General features: G+C 48.5%; 1 protein-coding gene across 1 annotated transcript in view; it reads left to right on the top strand.

Moving 5' to 3' along the window:
- The first annotated feature begins 1,236 nt into the window (after positions 1–1,236).
- BRPF3 (bromodomain and PHD finger containing, 3) overlaps positions 1,237–11,754 on the top strand; it is a 21,988-nt gene continuing 11,470 nt past the window's right edge. The window contains exons 1-8 of the mRNA XM_010284723.1: positions 1,237–1,278; positions 2,256–3,658; positions 4,708–4,864; positions 6,456–6,608; positions 8,561–8,677; positions 9,056–9,368; positions 10,468–10,734; positions 10,923–11,423. Coding sequence (XP_010283025.1) covers positions 1,237–1,278; positions 2,256–3,658; positions 4,708–4,864; positions 6,456–6,608; positions 8,561–8,677; positions 9,056–9,368; positions 10,468–10,734; positions 10,923–11,423 — 2,953 coding nt within the window. The remainder of the gene's footprint in view (positions 1,279–2,255; positions 3,659–4,707; positions 4,865–6,455; positions 6,609–8,560; positions 8,678–9,055; positions 9,369–10,467; positions 10,735–10,922; positions 11,424–11,754) is intronic.

Below are 11,754 nucleotides of genomic sequence, written 5' to 3'. Positions count from 1 at the left end.
CGTGCTAGTTACTTTATCCTCCAGTATCTTCTTTGCTCATAACCCACCTGAATTGTAAGAGACCTGTTTGTCAGCAGGATTTTCCAGTTTTTTCGTTTGATGATCAAGTTGCCTTTATACCCTCATTTTAAAATTCTTTTTTCCTACTGGTTGAAGCCGTTGGAGCTCAGCTGGGACAAGTGCAGTTGGATCTCTGCAGTCTGCTGATCAAGTGGCTGATTAGAGTTTTAAGGCAAAGGTTCTGAAATTCATGGTACCTATATTTGCAGGTGGAAGTTGTAATCTGAAATTAAATTGTGCCTACAGGCTCCGTCATTGTGGCTGTGCGTACTGAAACTGGCACCCCCAGCTTATTTCTGTGGGTGCAAAGGAGAGTTTGGAAGCTTTTCCCAAAGCCTGTTTGTTTCTTAGGACACTGGTCATATCATGGCGTAGTCTTATGGTTCACAGAGCCAGCACTTTCAAGAAAAACGTGCCACTCCTGGAATTTGTTACTTCTTTCTGGAATAAGCTCAGGACTTCTTGGAGGTCCCGGTCCTGCAAGGTGCTGCTTGCTCTGACTCACACGATTGAGGGTTTGTGGAGCTATGGCCTTCACAGAGCAGAAATAATGCGACGGCTAAGTACAAATTGTGGGTTTGCAGTGTGTTTTCCTGTCCATGGGTCCCACAGAAAGGGGCTGAAAGTGTGGATTGCTCTAACTAAGGGTGAGGTGCTGGTTCAGGCCTCTGCATAGCAACAGATAAGCTGTGGGCTGACATATCTTCTCAGGGAGATTTTACATTTGCTTTTCTTTGTCTCCTCTCCCTCTTTTCTCGGCTTGTTTCTGCCTCAGCCCATTTCTTCCCATAACTCATGTTCCCATCCCTGACACTGCCCTTCTCGCTTGCATTACTCACTTGGCTTCCTCTCTGCTTTCCCTCTTCGCTGCCTCCCTCCTTCGCCCTCAGATCGCCGGGCTCCTGCCGCCGCGTCTCTGTACTCCCCCAGCTCATCTCACCGGCCAGGCTTCTGCTCCGCTCCCCCTTGACGGGCACCTCCTTAATGTCAGGAGCCGACTCTCAAATAATTATCTGGGTTGCTGATTAGCAGTTTGTGAGGGCAGAGCTGGCTTGGGCTTTTCGTTAAGGCTCTGAGCCATTGCAGAGTTCCTGGTGTGGTTTTGAAGCCGTCTTGCTGCTTTCCTGCTCGTACCCCTTCGGACCCTCCGTGCAGAACCGGCTCCGGTGCCTGAACATGGATTGTGGCTCCAGAGGGGCTAAGGCTGAACCAGAGCTAGTAAGTCCACCTGGATCCATGCTGCTTGTTCCCATGCTCATTCCCCTTCACTTCCCTATGGATCCCACCGAAGAGCAGAAGGGATGCACGTCTAGCGCCTGCTGTGTTGCTCAGTGACAAATGGAGCAACTCTGGTTCTGTTTGGGCTTTCGTGACCCATTTTGCGTGTCGGGAAGGACATGGACCGCTGGGCGCGCATTGTCTGGAGAGGGGTGTAAGGAACAGCTACGTCTGCGAGAGGAGGGAAAGCAAAGCTGGAGGATAATTTTTCACTACAGGGCTTTTTGCATCTGCAATGTGGGAAAGAAAGAGGTGGTGGTGGCAGCCCTGAGGTGGGAAACTTGGAGGAGCTCCCTCCTGGACTGGGGGAGCACTGCTAGTTTTCTCATATGGAGCTCAGTGACAAAAAGGACTGGGAACTGCTTTCATAAGGCAGGAACAGTGCTTTCCTTTCCGTCTGGAAAACGTCAAGCACATTTTGTGTGCTATTGGGGATAGAAAAGAAAAGCCACAGGCAAAAGAACAGAGAAGAACCCCTTGGCTTGTGTGAACTTAGTGTGTGAACGGTGCAAGAAGATGTGATAAGTACTATTTGAATTTCGGGGGATCTGAATGGTTTGCTGAGCTGAATGCACAGCAGAGTGTTTGGATGCTATGCTGTTAAATTAATTTGAGCTCTTTTCATCTGATGGTATAGGGGTATATATGTCTCCTGACGTGCAAATAGAGAAGTTTGGAGGGTGTTGTGCATTGCTCTGATACACATGGCAAGAAATGGTCCCATTACCTGCTTTACAAGCAGATAAATCCATTACCTGCTTGTATCTAAGATGTTGAAGAGGCCTCAGCATATCTGAAATTGCTGGGCTCGCTAGTAGAAATGTTGCTCTATTGCAACGCTGAGTGAGTTTTTGAGTCTGTGCTGCTCCTTGCTTGTCTTCTTGGCTTACACTGGCCTCTGTCCTGTTTTGTAACAGGGTGTCTGGACCGCAGCGATGAGGAAGCCTCGGAGGAGGTCCCGGCAGAACTTGGAGGGGAGACGTTCTCCCTCGCCCTACAGCCTCAAGTGCTCACCAACTCGGGAGACACTGACGTACGCTCAGGCCCAGCGGATCGTGGAGGTAGACATCGATGGGCGGCTTCATCGCATCAGCATCTATGATCCCTTAAAAATCATCACAGAGGATGAGCTGACTGCCCAGGACATCACAGAGTGCAACAGCAACAAGGAAAACAGCGAGCAGCCCCTTTTCCCTTCCAAGTCTAAGAAAACACCTTCCAAAGGCAAGAAGAAGGAGTCCTGCTCCAAACATGCACCAGGAGCGTCTTTACACTTACCCCAACCCAACTTCCGTGTGGTGGACTCCTTCAGCCAGCCAGATGCCTCTCCTCTCCCTGCTGCCTACTACCGGTACATTGAAAAGCCTCCTGAGGACCTCGACGTAGAGGTGGAGTATGACATGGATGAGGAGGATCTGGCGTGGCTGGAAATGGTCAATGAGAAGAGGAGGGATGATGGTTATGGGACAGTTTCTGCTGACACTTTTGAGCTGCTGGTGGATCGGTTGGAAAAGGAGTCTTACCTTGAGAGCCGGAACAATGGGGCTCAGCAGTCCCTCATCGATGAGGACGCCTTCTGCTGCGTCTGCATGGACGATGAGTGTCACAACAGCAACGTCATCCTCTTCTGTGATATCTGCAATCTGGCTGTGCACCAGGAGTGTTACGGCGTGCCCTATATCCCCGAGGGGCAGTGGCTTTGCCGCTGCTGCTTACAGTCCCCTTCTCACCCTGTGGATTGTGTCCTTTGCCCAAACAAAGGTGGAGCCTTCAAGCAGACCAGCGATGGCCGCTGGGCTCACGTGGTTTGTGCCATCTGGATCCCAGAGGTCTGCTTTGCAAACACTGTGTTCCTGGAGCCCATCGAAGGGATAAATAACATCCCCCCGGCTCGGTGGAAGCTCACATGCTATATCTGCAAACAGAAGGGCATGGGAGCTGCTATCCAATGCCACAAGGTGAACTGTTACACTGCCTTCCATGTCACCTGTGCCCAGCGGGCTGGTCTCTTCATGAAGATCGAACCCATGAGGGAGACCAGCATCAATGGCACAACATTCACCGTGCGCAAGACCGCCTATTGTGGGAGTCATTCCCCACCTGGAACGGTGAAAAAAGGGTCTCCAGCTGCTAGTGGTGAGGGGCAGGAGGACAGTGTGAAGGAGGAGGGAGAGGAGGAAGCCAATTCTGGCCCTCCCAAAGGGTCTCTGAAAAAGAACCAAGTGAAATTGAAGCAGAAGATCAAAAAGGAGCCTGATGATGTGACCAACGGGCATCCGTCTGTGCCCATGGTGACAGTCACACAAATCCCCTCTTACAGGTGAGTGTTGCAGGTTTAGGGAAGGAGCTGGACAGCTGGAGCTGGACAGGATCTGTTCTTGAGGACTCGATCCCTCTCCTTATTGACCTTGGAAACACTGAATCTTCAGTCAAGACCAGCAATAACTGTGTTCAAAGAGTGCTCTGCAGTATCATTCCTGACCAGTGTTCCTCCTCATGAGTGTCCCTGGCACACTGTGGTTTCCCTGCTTTGCCCAGCAGCCGTCCCAAACTCTTGTGTAACGCAGAATCCATGGTGATCCCTAACAACAAACACCCATCTAGCATCTCAATTCATATAGAAGTCTGGGAAGGTGTTTTTAAAACACTTCAGGCATTACAAGTTGGCAGGCAGATAAGGGTCATCCTGCTATTAATTTTTTTTTAATCTCCCCATTTCATAGTTTCTTAATTCCTCCTTTTATTACAGCACATGACAAACCTGTCAGTATTGCAAGCAGCTTTGAATTTGGCTGTGTATTTTTTTCTCCCAGCTCTCTCTCATGCAGAACTAGGTGGTGCTGAATTTTCGTTTGGTGCCTTAGGAAGTGTGGTGATGTGTCACCGGTATTTTAACAGATAAGCTTTGGAAAACTGCTGATAAGGCGCCACATATAATCTAACAAATGGTTTGAAAAGGTTAAAATAGGTGATATATTATCCTTGGACTCCTGTCAAGTTAGTTTCCCAGACTCCAGCTTAATAACATCAGACTTAAATGGCCCCCAGGAAAGTTCTTGACACTGAAAGTAATTTTGAAATTAAGGCTTGGAGCCGAATTGGTGATTGCGTACTTTGACTGTGCTGTGGCAAGTGCTTGGCGAGAACCTCCAGCCAAGCTGCTACTAACATAGGGATATATTGTGAAAAGTGGGGACGTATGTCTTCACGGTGGGGAGATCCCAGATTGTACCAGTTACACGTGTAGTTCAGAGCGTGCATTGACACAACATGGCAAAGCTTTGTTGGGAAACCTGACGGTATCACCAGGGTCTGCAGAGTCACCATAGCTTTGCAGTTGGCTCCATGACACCTTTTTGCTTCCTTCAGGCTGAACAAAATCTGCAGCGGCCTCTCCCTCCAGCGGAAGAACCAGTTCATGCAGAGGCTCCACAACTACTGGCTGCTGAAGCGTCAGGCGAGGAACGGGGTGCCCCTGATCCGGCGCCTGCACTCGCACCTCCAGTCCCAGAGGAATGCGGAGCAGGTACTGGTCCCCAGCTGAACCCACATGGAGAGCTTGGGAGCAGTATCCATGCCAGGGAGAGATGTGCTCGGTGCGTGGCTGGGAAAGGGAGTGAGGGTGAAAGGATCAGAGAGTGACCTGATTTAAGTCTCTTTTGGTCTCCTCTTGGTATGCTCATGCCTGAAGAGCTGAGTTAGTGTATCGGTGGGATATCCATCGTGCCACTAGAACTGGTGTTGCTGAGCCAGCAGGTAAGAGTTTTTCCCCTGAGTCAGGAGACCCGGGATTGTGCGAGGGTGTAATGGGCCCTTGGTGGACTGATCTATTAGATGAATCATAAAACCACGTTCCTCATGAGTGATTAAAGATCCCCTCCTCAAGAAAATGGGTGTAAGCTCCTGAGTCCTGGCCAAATTCCAGTTTGGGTCATTCTTCCTGCAACTTCAATTTCCGACCCTCCCATGCACATTCATGTGGAAGTTTAGACATAATCATCAGCTCTGGACTCCTTTTCTTCCTCTTCTGAGCTGGCGTCCAGAGTCACTCGATCTCGATGCTATTAAACAGCACTGTGTTTGGCATGAGAAGTAGTCGGTGAAGTAACGAAGCAGTCAGACTCTACCCCCTAACAAGCCTGTCAGTAGCTATTGTGCATGTTGTGCACGTGTATTTTTACTGTAGTTGGAGGAATTCATAGGCTTTTGGTTTGCATGAAGACTGCTCTGGGTGATTAATCAAAAAAATATTTCCCACTCCTCAGTCCGGAGCTTGGGGCAGTGCAGCATTTCCTTGGTGTATTAAGTTGGCAATTTACCATAAGTAACTTCTTAAAAACAAATGTCCTATAAATATAAACCACCAAGATCTTGTGAAACAATTGTCCTCTCTTGGCATCATGCGAAAGTGTGTGCACTTACAGCTATATCCTCAACTTCTTAAAAACAAATGTCCTATAAATATAAACCACCAAGATCTTGTGAAACAATTGTCCTCTCTTGGCAATCATGCGAAAGTGTGTGCACTTACAGCTGTATCCTCAAAACCATTTAACAAACTACAGATTTGGGAGAGGAAGGATGATTGCGTTGGGAAGCCACTGAACTGTATCTTGGAAGGTGTGAGCTCATCTCCCAGCGTTGGCTGTTCCTTTGTGTTTTGACAAATTTCTTTCCGTCGCTCTATTTCTTATTGGTTACAAAGAGGATAATAATAGCTCTTTTCTCCCATGCTTTTGCTTGCCTTGCCTTTATATTGTAAATGCTTTGGGCTGCTTTTTCGATGCACAGCAGCCAACTGAAAAATTTCCACCCTTTGTAATGAACTTGGGTATAAAAACAGGGAGGGTGTAAATGAGCATGCACTGCAGCGTCTTCCCAGAGTGTAGCTACAGTATGATTTAGGCCTAACTTCACAGATAACGTAAAATCCAGAAAGGCTGATGCTATGTTTGTTAGACAGCTAAATGCTGTAGGAAGGAAGGGGTCATAGTCTGAACAAGAGACCGGCAGAGAGGAAGACTATGAGAGCAATTCACAGATGGATGCCCAGAAAGAGGAGCAAACGCAGGAAGCCAGGCATGTTTTTCATCTCACCCCACTGCTATGTCTTACAGAAGGAGCAGGATGAGAAGACCAGTGCAGTGAAGGAAGAGCTGAAGTACTGGCAAAAACTGCGGCATGACTTGGAGCGGGCACGGCTGCTCATCGAGCTGATCCGTAAGAGGGAAAAACTCAAACGGGAGCAGGTAGGTAGTTTTGGCTGTCAAGTTGCTGCTCTTAGCTGTGGTCCCATGCAAGCACCCTGTGCAGAGGAGGAACACGACAGTTTTTCTTGATCCTTTTCCTCTTTAGAGACAACCGTCTCTCCCTGTGTCAGTCACAGGCTTGCACTGTGCCAGGACTGGGCTGCAGAGTGCTGGGAAAATGTATTTGCATAAGTAATGGTGAATTTGATTCCTGACCTATGGCACCCTGGGCCATATTTCTGGGCATGGACCATGGTATTTTGCAGAGTAGAAGTCAGATCTCATTTAATATTTATTTCAGGAATTTTGTAGTGTCTACTCCAGAGAAAGGTCTAGATCACGATTCTGCTTTTCATTTCTAAAGCTAAAAATTCCTGTGTTTTGCCCTTGAAGTACTTTTTTCAGAAGAAAAAGTTTTAAGATGGAGACCATTTACTAAATTTTCCAATTTCCTCTTTGATCTGTGTGCAGTTCTCCAAAGTTGCACCAGTTAAGGTTTCTTCCCACGCTTGCCAGCTTTGCCTGTTGAGGGTCTTTGCTTGCCATACCTGGTTGGTCGCTGCAGCCACAACTGTGCTGTCTGGCATGAATATCTTCAAGGACAGCTTCATGAAAGACTCGCCCTGCGCACGGTGTGCCTGTACGCGTGGCCTCAGGCATTGCCTGGGTGCTCTCAGGCTGTCTGCAGGGCAGGGGGAAAGCAGCATCCTCTGATCACAGCCCCTCTGCAAGCCATTTTTTTGCAGCCAGAAAACTGCCCACAGTTTTCCTGGAGTCTCTTTAATGCCAGCACTGGTTCATTTGCTACGTTGTCCCTGATTTACAGCAGTAGCTCAGTCCTGGTTGCTGTGCGGATATATTTTAGGTAGGAGGATCAAAAAAAAAAACCAAAACCACTCTTGGGCTTTGTTTCTGTTTGCTTTTGATATCTTGATATATCCATATCACAGTTGGTTAAATCCATAAAAGCTTGGTGAAACTATGATGTGCCTTTAAAAAGGATAAGGATATCTAGTTGGAGCTCTGTCCCATCCCAGCTTTTATCTGAGTGGAGAAGGATGCTCCAGAGCCCTCAGACTTTGTTGGATTCTTTCCTGTTTGGGGGGAAGAGTGTGGCCTTTATATCTGTCTTCATTCATTCTCTTACTGATGCTGTCTTGTTGCTGAACACGTCAAATGCAGTTTGCTTTATGTAAACAGATTTGCTTTCCTTTGCTACTGAAGTGCTTGATTTAATGACATCATAAGGGATTATAAGATCAAAGGAATTAAAACGTTAAAGGAGAAAGAAATACTTCTATCTTGTTCCAGTCTTCTTTGAATAGAATTTCAGTGTAAGAGATCAAACCAGAGCTACAGCTTGTTTGCTTGAAATCAGACAGTATTAGAGACTTCATAAAGGATGTAAGAAACTGTGTTGGGAATTTGCAGACATCTAACCACTGTTGTTATTTGGCTTCTGTCTTGAAGTGTGAGAGCTTATATCTTAAACTTTGTTTATGCTCTCTAGTCTAATTGTGGATGTCGGTGTTCATGTAAACACCTACATACTTTTAACTTTTGTCTAATGTTGCTAATTGGCATAATAATATCTTGAGGCGGGGAGTTCTACAGGATAATTTACCAGGCATGAAAAGCTTCTTCCTGTTTTCATTTTTAGTCGTATTATCTTTTTAATTTATGGGGTTTTCTCTTGTTTTGGCTTTATGAGATTGGGTAAACAGGAGTTCCCCATACAAAAGGTTTGGACTGTGCACTTAGGCTCTGCAAAGTGCTGCCTGCTAATGTGCATCCTGCACATGGGGAGCACAAGGTGTTTGCCAGAAATTCTTCAGCAGTGAGTCTACCAGACCAGTGGTACGATGACCTGAGGTTCCCACCACTGAGTAGAGCTGGGGTGATGATTCGGCAGAAGCTGGAGGGAGACACCACTCACATACCTACCAGTCCTCGATAACTGTACTCATCGCTAGCAGGCTGCTATGGAGCTACAGCTCACCCCTTTCAACGTATTTCTACGCACAACACTGGAGCTGCTGCAGGAGAAGGATGCTGCCCAGATCTTCGCAGAGCCCGTTAACCTGAACGAGGCAAGTCTCTTTCCTAGAGGTGTCTAACGGGTTGTAGATGAGGCATTGCTGGGCAGAAGCTCATGTGCTGTCATAACCCTGGAAGCACAAACCACCTTGTCCCAAGCTGCTGGTGGACTAAAGAATATCTCAGAGAGGACTCACAATGTGGGTATCCTTCCAGGCCAAAAAAGGGTATTGTTTTCTGGAAGCTTCAGCACGTCTCAGACAAGTAATGTTTTGCAGAGCCAGGATGTGTCTGCCTTGACTGGGTGACACAGAAATGAACCGCTGGCACTGCCCCTTGCTGGTGGAAAGGGCATTAAGAGTGCTTATGATGGATGCGCTCTAGTTGGCTAGTAAATGGTTTTTGTAATTGTACAGGTTTTATATGTTTAGGTTCCAGATTACCTGGAATTCATTTCCAACCCAATGGATTTTTCCACCATGAGGCGGAAGCTGGAGTCCCACCTGTACCGAACATTGGATGAGTTTGAGGAAGACTTTAACCTTATAGTTACCAACTGCATGAGGTATAATGCTAAAGACACGATTTTCCACCGAGCAGCTGTCCGGCTCAGAGACCTCGGAGGAGCGATATTGCGTCATGCGCGGCGGCAGGCTGAAAACATCGGCTTTGACACTGATGTGGGGATTCACCTGCCCGAGTCACCCAAAACCGAGGACTTTTACCGCTTTTCTTGGGAGGATGGTGAGTGTTTATTAACCTTTTTTCGTCAGGCAGATCATAACTGCGTTCGTTGTTCTGAGCATGTCACTCAGCTTGAGTAAAAATCATAGCCATCATTCAGCACACAAGAATTTTCCTACCCATCTGTTTACCTAAGCATCCATGTAACTCCTTTAGCGCCTCTAAAGAGCAGGATTTCAGGTGAGCCGGGCACTCAGAGCTAGGTGCAGCTCAGCTGCAGCTCTCCTAGTCCATGTCTGCCTTGGAGAAGCCTTGTAACTGCCCATGCTATTTGATTTGTGCCATGGCTGTAGTATAAACTTTGGTATTTTAAAGAACAGTGCAAAGGTGGATCTAGGATTTTTTGCTCTGAGGAAAGCTCATACATTTCATTATAAATTAGCAAGGTATAGAGCAACTGGGTTAGTGGAGCACTGAGGGCTGGGAGGGGGTGATGTGGGGTTGAGGTATTGGAGCCTGAGCAGTCCTTCTAGCCGAGACTTTCTATTGGCAACTTGACCACATCCATTCCCACAGCTGTCTTGAGATGCAGCTCCAAAACATTGATTGGGTAACTTGGGTAAACTTAGTCCAGAGCACTGCTGCCATCCCGCATGCAGAGCTCGCAGTCTGCCACCCGAGTCTTAAATGTTGCAGCCCTCTTGGATGCAGACAGTCTGTTATGAAATTTGTGTTGGTGTGCGACAGCGCAGCGCTCGGCTGTCTGCCCTGCTCCGTTGGATGCCAGCCCTTCAGCAGAGCCAGAGGACTGCCAAACATGTTCTGTTTGTGGTCTGATTTTGTCGTTTCATCTTGGCAATGAAATAGGTTTCTGCCAAGGACCTGGACTGTGAGCTGTCTTGCGTGGGTGCAGACACATACCCTTCCACTGTTGCCCCTGGGATGGTAGCGGGAACTGGAGGGCAGTGCAAGATAAATCAGCTGCTCTTCACCCAAAGGAAGGAAGTCCAAGCTCCAAGGTTAACAACTCCTAAATCCATGAACTAAAGCAATTGGTTCATGAATAGCAGCGGTGGGAATGAGGCGTGGCGGTGATCCCAAATGCTTCTTTAAGAAGCCTTGCTCCTTCCCTTCACAGTTACACTCTCTTTTGATGCAGTGGATAACATCCTCCTCCCGGAGAACCGGGCTCACCTCTCCTTGGAGGCCCAGCTGAAGGAGCTGCTGGAGAAGCTAGACATGGTGAGCACGATGCGGTCCAGTGGCGCCCGGACGCGACGCATCCGGCTCCTGAGACGGGAGATCAACTCCATTCGGCAGAAGCTGGCCCAGCAGCAGAACAAGACCATGCCCAATGGGGAGCCTGTGCAGCGGGAAGAGGGGCTGGATAAAACATCAAGGGAAGGGGATGAGGAAGGAGAGAAAGGTGAGAGGTTGCAGGAGGATTTTAGCTCCAGCTCTCCTAGTGCATGTCAGCAGTCAACACCTGCTGTTTCTCCTGTCTGTGGCCCTAGTGCCTGTCCCTGGCCCTAGTGAAAGATGGGAATGGCTGTTGGTAGTTATGCGAATACCTCTTTCTAAAATGTTCAAGCAGATTCTTTATTCCTTTAGCAGATGATGCCAAGCCCCCACATCCTCCAACCCTGGAACCCACAGGACCTGCACCCTCCCTCTCAGAGCTGGACTCTCTGCCGGACCCTCCAATGCTCAAACCCATCAGTGAAAGCAAGTCCTTGAATCAGCTGCAGAAGAGGGTGATGTCGGACAGGGATCTTTTTGACAAGAAGGCACTGCAGCGGGAGAGCCAAGCCTTCCAGCGCCTGCTCAGCGACAACGGCCTGAACGGACTGGCCTTGCCGCCGGCAGACACCCCTGCCAGCCCCCCTTTCAGCGGCGTGGGCCGACGGACATCTGTCCTTTTTAAAAAAGCGAAGAATGGGGTGAAGCTGCAAAGAGGCCTGGACTGCTCCTTGGAGAACGGGGAGGACCACAGGCAGAGCGGGAAGCTTTCACCCTCCCGCCCTGACGGGGAGCGACAAGCTCGGAAGCGGCCTCAGAGCAGGACCTGCAGCGAGAGCGATGGAGAGAAGTCGCCCAGGCAGGCGGGACAGAGAGGTAATTCCTTGGGATTTCTCGTCCTTCTGTACTCTTGGGAACTGTGAGATCGGGCTGAGGGAGTGGGAATCTTGGCGTTGAGTAAAGACATCTGCATCCAAACTACTCACCTAAAACTCGCTTAGGGGAAACATAGTCCCCATGACCAGACGTGCCTGATGAAAGCTTCATCTCTTCCACACATTTCCAGAATAAGGCAGACAAGACATGTCCTAATGAGAGGGTGTTTGCCGTTTTAGTAAGGCAAGCCAACACATCCCGCTGCTTGCAAAGCTGTTGAATGGCCTGGCTGGAGACTCCAGGCTCTCCAGTAAGGGCTGAGGAGTGTTGG

Source organism: Phaethon lepturus, unplaced genomic scaffold, assembly GCF_000687285.1.
Source record: "Phaethon lepturus isolate BGI_N335 unplaced genomic scaffold, ASM68728v1 scaffold43673, whole genome shotgun sequence".
In the NCBI taxonomy this organism is placed as follows: Eukaryota; Metazoa; Chordata; class Aves; order Phaethontiformes; family Phaethontidae; genus Phaethon; species Phaethon lepturus.
Note: the sequence above shows the minus strand (reverse complement) of the source record. Positions and strands in the feature narration are given on the sequence as shown.